The sequence below is a fragment of the Carassius gibelio genome, chromosome B16 (genome assembly GCF_023724105.1).
Source record: "Carassius gibelio isolate Cgi1373 ecotype wild population from Czech Republic chromosome B16, carGib1.2-hapl.c, whole genome shotgun sequence".
Taxonomy (NCBI): Eukaryota; Metazoa; Chordata; class Actinopteri; order Cypriniformes; family Cyprinidae; genus Carassius; species Carassius gibelio.
This window is the reverse complement of record NC_068411.1, coordinates 31,265,796-31,280,973: the sequence shown is the minus strand read 5'-3', so window position 1 is coordinate 31,280,973 and position 15,178 is coordinate 31,265,796. Positions and strand designations below refer to the sequence as shown.

The 15,178-nt window shown below is 38.8% G+C and overlaps 1 protein-coding gene across 1 annotated transcript; it reads right to left on the bottom strand.

Annotated features, from left to right (window-relative positions):
* Window positions 1-6,370: 6,370 nt before the first annotated feature.
* On the bottom strand, window positions 6,371-12,772 carry LOC127975305 (E3 ubiquitin-protein ligase TRIM16-like). The gene is made up of 6 exons (XM_052579254.1): window positions 12,168-12,772; window positions 8,607-8,702; window positions 8,294-8,527; window positions 7,272-7,431; window positions 7,128-7,175; window positions 6,371-7,012 (listed from the first exon to the last, which is right to left on the bottom strand). The coding sequence occupies exons 1-6, from the start codon at window positions 12,735-12,737 to the stop codon at window positions 6,492-6,494; spliced, it is 1,629 nt and encodes a 542-aa protein (XP_052435214.1). The 5' UTR covers window positions 12,738-12,772; the 3' UTR covers window positions 6,371-6,491.
* Between the last annotated feature and the right edge of the window lie 2,406 nt (window positions 12,773-15,178).

Sequence of the window (15,178 nt, the reverse complement as noted above, 5' to 3'; positions counted from 1 at the left end):
AACAATATCGCTGTAAATGAAGTGACCCCAACTAAGCAAGCCAGAGGCGACAGCGGCAAGGAACCAAAACTCCATCGGTGACAGAATGGAGAAAAAACCTTGGGAGAAACCAGGCTCAGTTGGGGGTCAGTTCTCCTCTGACCAGACGAAACCAGTAGTTCAATTCCAGACTGCAGCAAAGTCAGATTGTGCAGAAGAATCATCTGTTTCCTGTGGTCTTGTCCTGGTGCTCCTCTGAGACAAGGTCTTTACAGGGGATCTGTATCTGGGCTCTAGTTGTCCTGGTCTCCGCTGTCTTTCAGGGATGTAGAGGTCCTTTCTAGGTGCTGATCCACCATCTGGTCTGGATACGTACTGGATCCGGGTGACTGCAGTGACCCTCTGATCTGGACACAGACTGGATCTGATGTGACCTTGGAATAAGAGAGATACAGATTAATATTAGCGTAGATGCCATTCTTCTAATGATGTAGCAAGTACATCGGTTGTTATGGGAAGTGTTCCCAGTTCCGGTTTACCTAAATAATGCATTATATTGTATGTGTAAGCTGGGGCAGCTGTGGCCTAATGGTTAGAGAGTTGGACCTGTAATCCAAAGGTCATGGTGCTGGTAGGAGTTGTAGATGGGGGGAGTGAATGAATGGTGCTCTCTTCCACTCTCAATACCCTTGGCTGAAGTGCCCTTGAGCAAAGCACTGAACCCCGAGTTGCTCCCCGCGCGCTGGATATATAGCTGCCCACTGCTCTGGGTGTGTGTTCACTTCTCACTGCTTTGTGTGTGCACTTGGATGGGTTAAATGCAGGGTACCAATTCAGGGTATGGGTTACTATACTTGGCAAATGTCACAACTTTCTCTCTTTCTAAAGAGGTCTTTAATCTAGATTTAAACTGCAAGAGTCTGTCTGTCTCCCGAACAATGTTAGGCCATTCAGGGCTTTATAAGTAATAAGCAAGATTTTTAAATCTATATGATGTTTCATAGAGAGCCAGTGCAGTGTTGACAGGACCGGGCTAATATGGTCATACTTCCTGGTTCTAGTAAGAACTCTAGCTGCTGCATTTTGGACTGGTTGGAGTTTGTTTATTAACCCATCAAAGTGCACACACACAGCAGTGAACATACACACGAAGAAGTGGACGGCAATATCCAGCACCCGGGGAGCAACTGGGGGTTCAGTGCCTTGCTCAAGGGCACTTCAGTCATCGGTATCGAGAGTGTTCATTCACTGCCCCCCCCCCCCCCCCCACAACTCCTGACAGCACCAAGACTCGAACTTTCATGTTACAAGTCTAACTCTCTAACCATTAAGCCACAGCTGCTCCTTATATGTCATATAATGAGCGAGTACATCATAAATTAATTTACTAAACTGCATTTTTGTCTAATCACAATGCTACATTTATAATAAGTGGTTATTTTTGGACTATTGTTAGGGTCAGGGTTAGGGTCGTCTCAGCTATGGAGTAACACATACCTACGTGAATCGCTATAAACATCAACTTGGAGAAGTAGCTCCGGTTAGAATTTTATTCCATGAGATGCGTGCAGTTATATTTATTAACCGATAGAATACAAAAATTTACATAGTGTTGATTTAACAATGCATAAAACTACAATAAAGAAAAATGTATTGTGTTTTAGGAATATGGTAACACTGCACATCATCCAAAAACTTCTAGTTTAAAACAAATGACTCTGCCTGCACCCTCCACTCATTTGGCTTCACTGTATTCCATCCTTCCAGCTCTACCATCTTCATCATTCCCACTGACTCTACCTCGGTTTGCAGATCTTCTACCTCCAGCTTGGTCCTCCATTGCCACGGTATCACCATGGTTGTCCAGCCGTCTGGCTCCAACCATCTTGGTATCCAGCCTTATTGATTCTTCCTTGGTCTTCTGTCTGGTATGCAGAGCCTGAGTTTCTACATTGCTTCTCCATTCCTTTGGTTCCATCCATTCATCCCACTATGCCATTTCTGTATGTTTGTGTATTGGTCTGTCCCTCTCTCAGATTCACTGTAGTCTTTTCCACCCACCATCACTGGCTGTTGTGATGTTGCATTTAGGCATCAGAAACTGCCATTTAGAAAGGGAGGTTCTGTCATGTTCTGATCCTGCTCTAGGACTGTTATGTTTATTCATTTTGTTTACATGTTGGAGTTTATACTTGTGTTTATTTCCTGTTTTCTGAAGTGCCTATATATGTTTTATTGTGTTCTCATATGTTTAATCAGTTGCCCATTATGCTCACCTGTGTTTGGTGAATTCAATTTTATTTCTATGTATTTACACTATTTCTTATAGTATAAGCTATTGCATTTTGTTTTGGTTTCAATTGCTTGTGCTTTGAATAATCTTCTATGTATTGGATTACTTAAAGGACTGTTTACCAAGCCTTTGCTACCCTTGCTTTCCTGGATGTTACAATATCCTTGAGTAAAGTACTTAAGCAGTGCCAGATGCAGGTTTTGTGTATCTGAAACTGTGTATTTTATAAATTAAGTTCAAATGGAAAATGTCTGGGGAAAAAACATAAGGAGTATTGCTACAGTTATAGAATATATAGTATTGTACAATATTTTATGCAAATATAAATGTACAATACTATATATTCTATAACTGTAGTTTATATATAGCTCAATTAAAAAAATATTTGGATTAGACTAAAATAAATTAAATATTTTACCAAAAAATTAATTATTATTAATAATAATAATAATAATACATTTTATTTGAAGCACCTTTCACAAAATTCAAGATCACTTTACAACAAGTTTGAAATAATAAATCGACAATAGACAACAGTACAAATAGAAATGTGCAGTTACAAAGAATAAACCTTCTTAAACAGGTTATTTTTAAGTCTGGGTTTAAACAGAGGGAAAGAGTTGTATGGTCCATGCACACGGTCCAAGGAAGGTATCCAATGCTGGCTGAAGGTTTCCGGCGTGTTTGGTCTTTTCACCGCATAGAGTTTGTCATGGTTCTGCCATCATGTCCTGAGTTTTCTCTAGTCTAGAGGCAGGATCATGACAGACCCGTGTTTTGTGTACAAGCACATGGCCTTGTCTTTGGGCCATGTGCTTGTGTTGTCTCGTTCCCTTGCCCCGCCCCCCTTGTTATCCTAGTCTTGTCGTGATTGTCCTATCTGTGCCACCTGTCGTGTCTTGATTAGTTCCCCTATTTAGATCTCCTAGTGTGCTCTGTCTTTTGTCGGTTCATTGTTTCCTCAAACTGTTCCACTCTGTGAATGTTCCACATATGTGTTTCTTCCTGTCAGCCTCCTGAGATATCGTGTCCTTGTAACCCCTCTAAGAAGTCTTTGTACTACCGTGAGTGTTTGTTAGTAGTTAGTGTTCAGAGTCTTTGTTTACCTTTTTATTGTGTTTTGTAGAGTTATTTAGTGTCTTCCCTAGTCATTGTTTTCCCCCTCGTGGGTTTTGTTTTCCCCTTTTTGTATTAATAAATCTTGTGTTCAGTACATCCTGTCTGCATCTGAGTTCGTCCCAAACCCATCCTCATAACAGAGTTATTCAATTTATGTTAAACTCAAATCTGACTCCATTTTATTATCAAATCTTACTCTATTTTAGTATGACCTCAAATTTAGATTGAAAGGCAATGTGGTTGCTTGACCATTTCTAATCATTATTATTCTGAGATTTGATTATTCTATTTATTTTCTCATATTATTGTAATTGTTCATTCGGGTGCTCATGTCACTCAAAGATATATCGCTTTGGCATTAGCATATCTTACAGTGACATTCTCGTCACTCTTGGTTATTAGACAGAGGTAATTGGCTAATACTTTAGACGGCCGCTCCTATTCTTGCTCATTCTAAAAGTACTTTTAGTTATCCCCCATTGATTTGTACACACTTGAATAAAGCAACATTATTTCTAGTCGGAGGTCATGACCACTACTATTGGTATAAGTTTACTAAAATTACTTTCCCTGATAGTAGTTTTGTTATGGTCATGCCATGGTTTCCCACGTACACTTAGCTAGAGTAATATAAACAGAGGTCAGGCTCACCCTATTTAGGTTGGTCAAACAACATCCAGATGACCTAAACCAGTGGTCTCAAACTCAATTCCTGGAGGGCCACAGCTCTGCAGAGTTTAGCTCCAACCAGCTCCAAATCACACCTGCTTGGAAGTTTCTAGTAATCCTGAAGACCTTGATTAGCTGGATCAGGTGTATCTGATTAGGGTTGGAGCAAAACTGTGCAGAGCTGTGGCCCTCCAGGAATTGAGTTTGAGACCAATGACCTAAACGGAAATTCCCCATAAGCCCTTACAACAAGGATAGGCAACTTCGGTCCTGGAGAGCCACTGTCCTGCAAAGTTTAGCTCCTAATTAAACACACCTGAACAAGGCAATCAGTATTTCGGGATTACTAGATAGATACAGGCATGTGAGTTTTTATGAGGGCTGAAGCTAAACTCTGCAGGACAGTGGCCCTCAAGGACCAGAGTTGCCTATCCCTGCCTTACAATCTAAGTACTCTTGAAACTGATATCAAGTGTTAGCCGGATCTCTGAAGATACAGTTGGTGTGCACTATGCTCCATTCCAATGGAATTTTAGTCCGTTACTAACCTGACACAAGAAATTTGGTTACAAGGATATAGCGTTATCTACTAGAGCCAATAATTACAGAGTAAAACGGAATAGAATCAAATATAACAATTTATTTACAGTCAGGTAAATATAAAATATTCCAATTACATTCCAATTATATCAAATCAATACATCAATACGCTCAAATTCTCAAAGATGTATTTAAGAGTAAGATGCATACCTGTGTCTTAGGACCTGTATTATCTTTTAGTCTACTTTTGTAAGATTGAGACCATTGTACCAGTCGCCCTGAGACATTTCAAATGACACCAAACATGACTGTAAATATCACTTGCATTAATGTAGAACATTATATTATAGACCATTCTGAGTGAAACCAAGTGGAGGAAGGATGGGTAAGGAAGGGGATATGAAGGAACTGATAACATATTTGATAGAGGCGTTTCCCGCACTTTCTCTTAGTGAAATGTGGGAACAGATGACTATATGTTAATGCACTGTGTGGCTTTTGAAGATCCAAGTGTCTGAGGTTCTGTAATTCTTACAGAGTCAATGTTACAGATGTCAGATTACAGTAATCAATACAGGAACTGACTAGACTATGACAAGGATAGAGGTAGAATGTAACTGAGAAAAGGGACAAAGACGATTAATGTTACAAAGATGGAAAGATGTTACATTATTAATATTTGGTTGAAATGATAATAAATTGCAGAGGATGACACCCAAAATCTTAACCTGAGGGGAGGGGAAAACCAAGGAGTCAACAGAAAAAACTGTCAACTTTAGAAAGTGTAGTTTTGGTGCCATTAAAAAGGATTTCGGTTTTGTCACAATTAAGTTTTAAGAAGTTTAAAGTGAACAAGGATTTTATTTCAGATAAACAGTTGAAAATATTGGAGAGGGGGAGTGTGGAATTGGGTCCACAGGAAAGGTAGAGTTGAGTGTTTTCCCGCGAAACAGTGGAAATGAATATTGTATTTGCGAAAAATATTACCAAGTGGAAGGAGATAAATAATGAAAAGAAAGCACCCAGGACAAAGCCCTGGGGAACACCTGTGGTGACTGTGGCAGACTTAGATCTGAATGTTTGCGGCCTGAAAGATATGAGTGAAACCAGCAGAGAGGGGTGTGAGTGATGTCAATGGAAGATAATCTGTTGAGAAGGATGAAGTGTGAGTTAGTATCGAAGGCTGCACTTAAATAAAGGAGAATAAGGATGGTGATAGAACCAGAGTCGGCAGCCATAAGCAGATCATTGGTGATTTTGATAAGAGCAGTTTCTGAACTATGGTGGGGACGGAAGCGAGATTGGAATTGTTTGTAGAGGTTATTTAGAGATATATGAGTGAAGTTGAGTAGCAACTATTTTATTTTTTTAAATTTTGGAAATGAAGGGAAGATTAGAGATTGGGCAATGGTTATTATAATTGTTGGGTTCTAGACCCGTTTTTTTTTTTAGAATTGGAGTGACAACTGCAGTTTTGGAATGTAGAAGAACAATTCCAGTAGTGAGTGAGGAGTGGAAGATAGCAGATATAAGGGAAAGTAGAGAGGACAGGCAGGATTTGACTAAAACTGTGGGGAGGGGATCAAGCTGGCATGTGGAGGGCTTGGATTTTTGAATTAAAAAACCTCATCCACCCTTCCGTACCTGTAATGAATGTGTCCCTCCTCACAGGTCAAAATGACCCGAAGGCTGAAAATACATTTGTAATCTATTTATGTATTTTTGTCCAGAAATATTTTATGGATTCATATATATGTGTGTGTGTGTGTGTGTGTGTGTGTGTGTGTGTGTGTGTGTGTGCGTGTGTGTGTGCGTGTGTGTGTGTGTGTGTGTGTGTGTGTGTGTGTAGCCAATTATGGCAAACTTAGTACAGATATAGAACATTATTTTATCAACACAGTTTCACTGATGATTCATTATTAACCCAAAACCCAGGGTAGAGCGGCTGAGTGAATGTGGTCTGGACTGTGTGGATGAGGCTCATTGTGTCAGAGACGCTGTAGAAGGACAGAGTTCCTCCACTGTGATCCACATACACTCCTATTCTACTGCTGATGGGAATCACAGGGAGAACAGTCTCTATTTTATTGTGTCTGAAAGAGTATACGGAGGGAGAGCAGAACAAAATCCATGACTGGTCATTAAATCCAAACAAACACTCAACATCTCCTTTCCTGCTGATGCTCTTATATGACACTGATATACGCACACCATTATTTCCACTCCACTCAATCTCCCAGTAACAGCGTCCGGACACACTTTCTCTACACAACAGCTGAGGATACACATCAAATCTGTCTGGATGATCAGGATATGACTGGACTGTTTTAGTCGCAGCAATCACTCTGTTGTTCTCAGACAGATGAAGGTATTTATTCACAGTGTTTGGATCCAGAGTGAGCTGATGAGAATCTGATGGAGATAAAACACACCATAATCAGGATGTATGGATCTGTTTGATTATTTAATGTAGCTAAACTGTACAGGAAGAACATGAAAACACTCTCTTGTTTTCTTACTGACTTACATCGTAGAAAGTCGTTCCTTTTCCAGAGAACAATGTAGGTGAATGTGACTGTGGAAATCAACAGACATGAACAGTGTGATTATTTAATATGATGTTCTCCATGATATGAGATGATGATGGACAGATGAATCTCCAGGACTTTACCTCTGTCTGAGATCTTCTTGATCTTCTCTTTGCATAAATCCTCAAGTTTGTCTCTCAGCTGATGGACAGATTCTCTCAGACCATCAGAAGAGAAGAGAGAAATGTAGGGGTCATCATTTACATCTGTAGATTCAGGAGGTGCTGAGAAAGTCTTGGAACTCTACAGAAAACAGAAATTAAAACTCATCAGCTCCACACTTTATCCAATAACCTTCAGGAACATCAGATTTGTCTGGCTCGTGTTGACTTGACTGATCCTTAGTAACTCAATATTCATTATTGGTTAATAAAACTTCAGCTAAAAACATAAATCTCCATCTAACAGGTCAAGCACATCAATGGAGTCTCATTGCAGGGATCAGTATAATTGCTCAGAAAATGCAGCTCAAAGACTACGATTATAGTAGTCAACATTTGAAGTAGATCAAAACCTTTCATCAAAGTTGTCCTTAAACCTAAAACCAAAATGTGTTCTTGTTTTAGGACCACTTTGATTAACTTTTTTCTTATCCACTTCATATGTTGACTACTGTAGATTGACTGTCATTTATAACTTCAACTCAGGTTTGTTTTGGTTTCGATACACTGAAGTACTGATAATATACTGTACATACTTAATTCTTGTTTGTGGTCTTTATGATCATCATTTATGATCATCTTTATGATCATCATTTATGATTACTTGCCATTAAAATTGTTACAGTTTTATCAGGTTTCAAGATCACCTGATTCAATTTTGATTGACTTTACTCAGAATCGGTACTATCGAGTTGCTAAAATGAAACGTTTTGAACTGCTAGTGGTGTTTGACAGCTAAATGTATCTTCAAGATAAAAGAGCTCAGAGAAATGATTCCTAAGAGATCTCCACAAATGAAAGCCATTTGTAAGCACCGTCTCTTTCAAAAGAAGCTGATCAGATGAGAGTCTGACTGATGATTATATAATAAGACTCTGTGAGTCTCTGTCACAGCAGGATCTGCTCAAGTCCACTATGATCCTGTTCTTCTAGATCTGTGTTACCTGCAGGAACTGGATGTGATCCTGTGTGTGTGAAAGCTGCTCCAGCTCAGCGTCTCTCCTCCTCAGATCATTGATCTCCTGCTCCAGTCGCTCCAGTCGTTCTTCAGCTCGACTCACTGCAGTCTTTTCCTGATCTCTGATCAGCCGTATCAGCTCAGAATGGCCTCTCATACCAGAGCGGATGAGCTCAGTGAAGATTTTCTCACTGTCCTCCACTGCTGTCTGTGCAGAGTGCTGTTAGGACACACAGTGATTCAGCTTCAGTGAGTCTGAACTGAGACGGAGACAAACTTCTCTTCTTCTCCAGACTCACCTTCCGAGACTCCACAGTCTCTCTCAGCTGCTGGAGATCTTTCTCTCTCTGCTGGATTCTATGCTGGAGCGTCTTCTGTGTCTCCTTCAGTTGGTTCTGGAGGACAAATAGAAAATTGTAAATGTCTCAAAAGTGTCTCTGTAAATGTATCAAAGTCCAGGAAGGCTAAAAATAAGTATTAAAATGTCAGTTTGATTGTCCACCAGTTCCCGCCTCCTTCTTCCCGATGATTATGGAGATTTTATTATTACAAAGGTTAAAGAAAACAGTCTGACACCATAGTATAATGAGCACACTCGCACCTTAAAGACAGCAGCCTGAAAAATAGATCGCAGCTGTAGGAAAACAAAACTTGAGGTATTTCGTATTGCTTGGTGGGAAAGTAACCTATCCTACAGAAAAGCATTAAAAACTGCTAAATCCGATTACTTTTCTTCTCTTTTTGAAGAAAACAAACATAACCCCAGGTATTTATTGAATACAGTGGCTAAATTAACAAAAAATAAAACCTCAACAAGTGTTGATATTTACCAACCTCACAGCAGTAAGGACTTTATGAACTACTTCACTTCTAAAATCGATACTATTAGAGATAAAATTGCAACCATTCTGCCATCAGCTACAGTATCACATCAGACAGTGCACTATAGACCCCCTGAGGAACAGTTCCACTCATTCTCTACTATAGGAGAGGAAGAATTGTATAAACTTGTTAAATCATCTAAACCAACAACATGTATGTTAAACCCTATACCATCTAAGCTCCTAAAAGAGGTGCTTCCAGAAGTCATAGATCCTCTTCAGACTATTATTAAGTCCTCATTTTCATTAGGATATGTCCCCAAAACCTTTAAACTGGCTGTCATTAATCTCTCATCAAAAAACCACGACTTGAACCCAAAGAACTAGTTAATAGACTAACTAGTTATAGACCAATCTCGAATCTCCCTTTTCTGTCCAAGATACTAGAAAAGGTGGTATCCTCACAATTATATTCCTTCTTAGAAAAAAATGGTATATGTGAGGATTTCCAGTCAGGATTTAGACCGTATCATAGTACTGATACTGCTCTCCTTAGAGTTACAAATGATCTGCTCTTATAATCTGATCGTGGGTGTATCTCTCTATTAGTTTTATTGGATCTTAGTGCTGCGTTTGACACAATTGACCACAGCATTATTTTGCATAGACTAGAACACTTTGTTGGCATTAATGGAAGTGCATTAGCATGGTTTAAAATCATATTTATATGACCGCCGTCAATTCGTAGCAGTGAATGAAGATGTATCATATCGATCACAAGTGCAGTATGGAGTACCTCAAGGCTCAGTACTAGGGCCGCTACTCTTCACGCTTTATATGTTACCCTTGGGAGATATCATCAGGAAACATGGTGTTAGCTTTTACTGTTATGCTGATAATACTCAGCTCTATATTTCTTTTTGGCCCGGTGAAACACAACAATTTGAGAAACTAATGGAATGCATAGTCGATATAAAAAACTGGATGACAAGTAATTTCTTACTGCTGTAGGTGATAATTATAGGACCTAAAAACTCTGCATGTAATAACCTAGAACACCGTCTAAGACTTGATGGCTGCTCTGTCAATTCTTCATCATCATTGCATAAAAAAATCGCTAATGTGAACACTGTCATCGGACCCTGGTGCACACTGGGGTACCGAACCCGAGACTACCTGGAGAAAGTGGTCTGAGTTCGGTTGCTCCCGAACTGTGGTGTGGTTCACGTGAATGTACAAGCAACACGGACTAGGGTGCGCACTTGTTCAGGAAGTAAAGTATCCCGCGCATGCATAACACTGTCGATATCATTGTTTCCTCAACACACGAGAACCATGAGCGGCAGGGCTACGTTGATATGTGCTGGATATGTGCTGAATTACACCATGCAATGAACATAAATGCACCAAAATAACAAAAAATTACAACTATGCTCAGTCACGTTGTGTTCTCCATGTGTTTTCTGTGTGCATTTGCAATGACGTAAGGTGACTGCAAACACATCTGGGTTGCAACTTAGTGTGAAAGCAGACCAACGCTGTGGTCAGCGCCTGGAACAATCGTGCTTGGGCTCTGAGTATGTGGCAACCAACTTAAAGATATAGTTCATTCTGTGATTTGTGTTTTAACAGAAGTTCCAAATGTAGGCTTTGGAGGAGCCTATTCATTCAGGCCTGTCAATTATCATTACAAGCCTATATAAGCAGCAGTCACTGGACTCTCCCAGCATACCGCCCTGTCCCAGTGCTCCTTCCTACTCTACAGCGTACAGTAAATTGTAGACATCCAAATGCACTGTTAAACAGTGGCCAATTGGTCCCTGCATATCGTTCCCACCCACACTATCCTAGATCTAGTTCCTACTGGTTGAATTAGCCTACTGTTGTTTTTCAAATTACATTTTCAACACTGAATCATTAGGGACTTTGAGTGGCGGCTGCTGGTGGAATGGTGATGGCACCTCAGGTAGCACTGAGACTAGAGATGATGTGCAGCGAACAACATAAGTATTGCTAAACATCCTCCTCATATTTCATCATTTGTGATGTGATCTGGGAAAACCCGTCAAATGTTGTGCTGGGACGTATTCCAGAATTTTTTTTTTTATTATTCTATAACATCTTGTCTGTCATCTCTGAAAATATTTTGGAAAAAAAATCACATTTAGAGCAGTAAATAGCAATTTATGTGTAATGATGCAGTATTATACTTATGACAGACACTTCTTGTTGAGGAAAAAATGAAACCTGTCTCACTTTAAACCTGTTTTACTCAAAATTCCATACCTGAAAATCATAGCTATCGGCCAAAATCCTATAGCCACAAACTTTGTTAAGTTCAAGAAAAAAATAAATTTTTGGGAAGGGCTTGAACATAGCTTTCTTATGGTACCAAAACTTTTGATCACATCACATTTGTACTTAAATGACTGAATGCACGTTGTGTCATCTTGTTTATGGTTGATAAGTGATTTTCACGTTCTCTTGTAACATCTTATTTCCGGTTCTGGAGGAGCCTAATCATTCTCCATTGAGAACAGCAAGCCAAGATTGTTTAACATTAACCATCAGAACTGGATGGACAGGCGAACTCGTGAATTAGAAATACAGCCTAAATGTTACGTTCACTTGAAATTGGAATCACATTAAAAAAACTGTGCTAGACTAAAATTGAAACTAAATCCTGATAAATTAGGTAAACTCCGCAGAAGTGAAATTAAAAGACCTACACACATTATATCAAGTCTTTGGGATTATTTGGGGATTCCTTACATAAAAGTGAAACTGATACATATGGAGCTTCACACTGACCGTGTTTCTGCTGTGTAGCTTGTATTTTGACTAATAAAAGTATTAATTCAATAAACTGGTGACTAGATCACTACATTATTTTATGTTGTTCAATCAAAGTCTATTGTGTGAAACTCGTTTTGCAGCAGCTGCTAACTTCTGCTGTCATATGCAGTGTGAATGCTGTAAGCTTGTAATTATTTTGAAACGAGTGACAGCAATATTTCATCAGTGTCTAGTGTTAAATACCTGATTCTCTGTCCTCTGTTCTCCAACTGATACAATGTCGTGGTTTTTATGTTCATCCATACACAGCATACATATACATTTCTGATCAGTGCGACAGAAGATCTCAAGGATCTTCTCATGTTTCTGGCAGATCATCTCCTGCAGTCGTCCAGTGGCTTCAATCAAACTGTGTCTCTTTCCTTTAAACCAACTCTCGTGTTGTTCAAGGTGAGTCTGACAGTAAGAGTTCACACACATCAGACAGGACTTGACGGCTTTGTATTTTTTTCCAGTACAGACATCACACTTCTTATCTCCAGCTCCAGTGTAACGGTCAGCAGGAAGTTTGGTCTTCTTCAGTTTCTTCACCACTTCAGCCAGCATGGTGTTCGTAGCTAAAGCAGGTCTTGGACTGAAGATCTGTTTGCACTGAGGACAGCTGTAGACGCTCTTCTCATCTTCTTCATCCCAGCAGTCTGTAATACAGCTCTTACAGTAACTGTGTCCACAGGAAGTGGTCACTGGATCCTTCAGGAGATCCAGACACACCGGACACTTAAATTCATCCTGAAAAACTGTTGCTGCATCCATCTTTCTGCTTGAATAAACACACAACAGTGAACTAAACTTTCAGTTTCTGAACTGATATGTTTCCTGGTTCTGGTTTTGAGTGACGTGTGTAAAGCTCCTTTAGAGTTTTGTTTTGACTCACCTGAATCTTATTAGAGTAAGCAGTGATAGTGATAGTGGTGTATAAGCCAAGTATGATAGCCCATACTTGTAATTTGTCCTCTTAGTTTAACCCATCCAAGTGAACACAGATAGTAATGAGCAGTAAACACACACACACACTCATGTTTGTTTCTGTGTAAAGTGTGTTCATCCCATAGGTGTAATGGTTTTTATACTGTACAAACTGTATATTCTATGGCCCTTCACCAACCCTACACCTAACCCTAACCCTCACAGGAAACTTTGTGCATTTTTACTTTCTCAAAAAAACTCATTCTGTATGATTTATAAGTGTTTTGAAAAATGGGGACATGGGTTATGTCCTCATAAGAACCCTCTCCTTGTAATACCTGTGTCATACCCATGTCATTATACAGAGTTGTGTCCTGATATGACACAAAAACAAGAGCACACACACACACACACACACTAATGCACTAACACACACACACACACTCACACACACACACACACACACACACAAATGCACTAACACACACAAACACAAACACACACGTCAAGTTACCTTTATTCATAAAGCACTTCATACAATACTGATTCTGTCAAAGCAGCGTCACAGTCTCAATAGGAACAGAGTTTGTCAATAATACAAAGGGCAATAACTTTTGTCATTTTTCCAGATATTTCATTCAAAAATAATCTTTAAAGTTGCCCAATTGAAGTCCTTAACAATGCCTAATACTAATGAAGGAAAATAAATTAAATGCACACCATTGATTCACAACAACTAAATATTTATACACACAAAATGTAATACTTTTAAAAATATATATATATTTCACCAGGAACATACAAAATTTTAGACTTGACTTTTTCACATACACACATTGGCTGGCTCATTCCATATTATATTATATATGTGTAAAGTGGTCCAAAATACTAGATCAGACTGACATCCTTCATCTAAACTAATTAAATCATGCACAAACAGATTTTGATGACTGCAATAGTTTAAAGATAAATGCACTGCCTTTGGGGAATAATGCACATGGCAAAGTTTAAATGTCCTAATAAAGACAAAAGGTCTCACTTAGATATATGTTTTCTGATTAGAAAGATGACAAAATTTGCTCAATGTGGTTAAGCTTGACTTTGGGCAAAGAGGCTTTCATGAAGGACCTGTATCTTCTTTCCTGACAAGGGAAAATTGATACTTGAGAATAAATCTTTTAGCTGAGATATACAGTGAGGAGAATTGAGAAAATCAAAGACTAAAAAATCAGCTCATAAATGAAGGATGAAGGGGAGTTTGTATTTATTCAGAAAGATCCAGCAAAGTACTTTGTAGAGAGAGAATTTAATATTTTTGAACTGCTAAAACAACTGAAAGTGAGACACGCAGCAAAATACAATTTTGACTTCCATCTGATTCCAAAGAGATGCTGCTGAGAGAGTTTGGACCCTAAGCATAAGCTCCTAAAAGAGGTGCTTCCAGAAGTCACAGATCTTCTTCTGACTATTTTAAATTTGTCATTGTCATTAGGATATGTCCAGAACCTGTTATTAGGCTTATGTTATTATTACTCTCATTAAAAAACACAACTTGACTCAAAAGAGTCCCTAGAAAAGGTAGTATCCTTACTACTATAGAAGAAAATTATATCTATTTTGCTTCCCAGTCAGGATTTAGAGCGTATCATTGTTCTGAAACTGTTCTTAGAATTACAAATGATGTGCTCTTAACATCTGATCGAAACCAGATTGTATTTATTTTTTACTAGCGAGTGCAGGACACTATAGTTCATTTGTGTAAGTTAGGACAGCAAAATAAAGTGAACTGTGACATTATACTCAAAAAATTCATCATACAGTGGACTACCAGTAAAATTTTGGATCCAACACTTAGACACTTAGACACTTTGACCTTATCTGGTTTTGCTCAGTCATTTTTTTCTAATGCTAATGCAAACTTTTAACAACACAGGCTAAACTAAATTAAGCATTGCTTGGTAATTGTTTGACCTAAATTGGTATTATCTACTTGTGTACTTAAATTTAACAGCTTAAATTTCACCTTTCTAATCTGACATTATCATGATGATTTTGTTCTTGTCATATATAACTCTAGTGAATAAACTGTGATGTAATGTGAGAAATGTTGAAGGTGTCTGAATAAATTTAGCCTATTTATTAAAAAAATTTAACTCTAAGATAAAGACATACCCATTTCCAGCAGGAACCATCATGGTATTATCATCTGATCTGTAGTATTGTGCTGGACACCGGTACCTTGTGTAAAGGGCGTGTGCTTGTCTCCAGCTGCTCTCTGATTGGCTGGT

What these genes read in the sequence shown, in the direction of transcription:
- LOC127975305 (XM_052579254.1), bottom strand. Translation starts at nt 12,737, where the DNA reads ATGGATGCAGCAACAGTTTTTCAGGATGAATTTAAGTGTCCGGTGTGT. An exon ending in AACAGAGGACAGAGAATCAG is followed by an intron (nt 8,703 to 12,167) that starts GTATTTAACACT and finishes TTTGTCCTCCAG; the next exon opens with AACCAACTGAAGGAGACACA. An exon ending in AAGGAACGACTTTCTACGAT is followed by an intron (nt 7,013 to 7,127) that starts GTAAGTCAGTAA and finishes TATCTCCATCAG; the next exon opens with ATTCTCATCAGCTCACTCTG.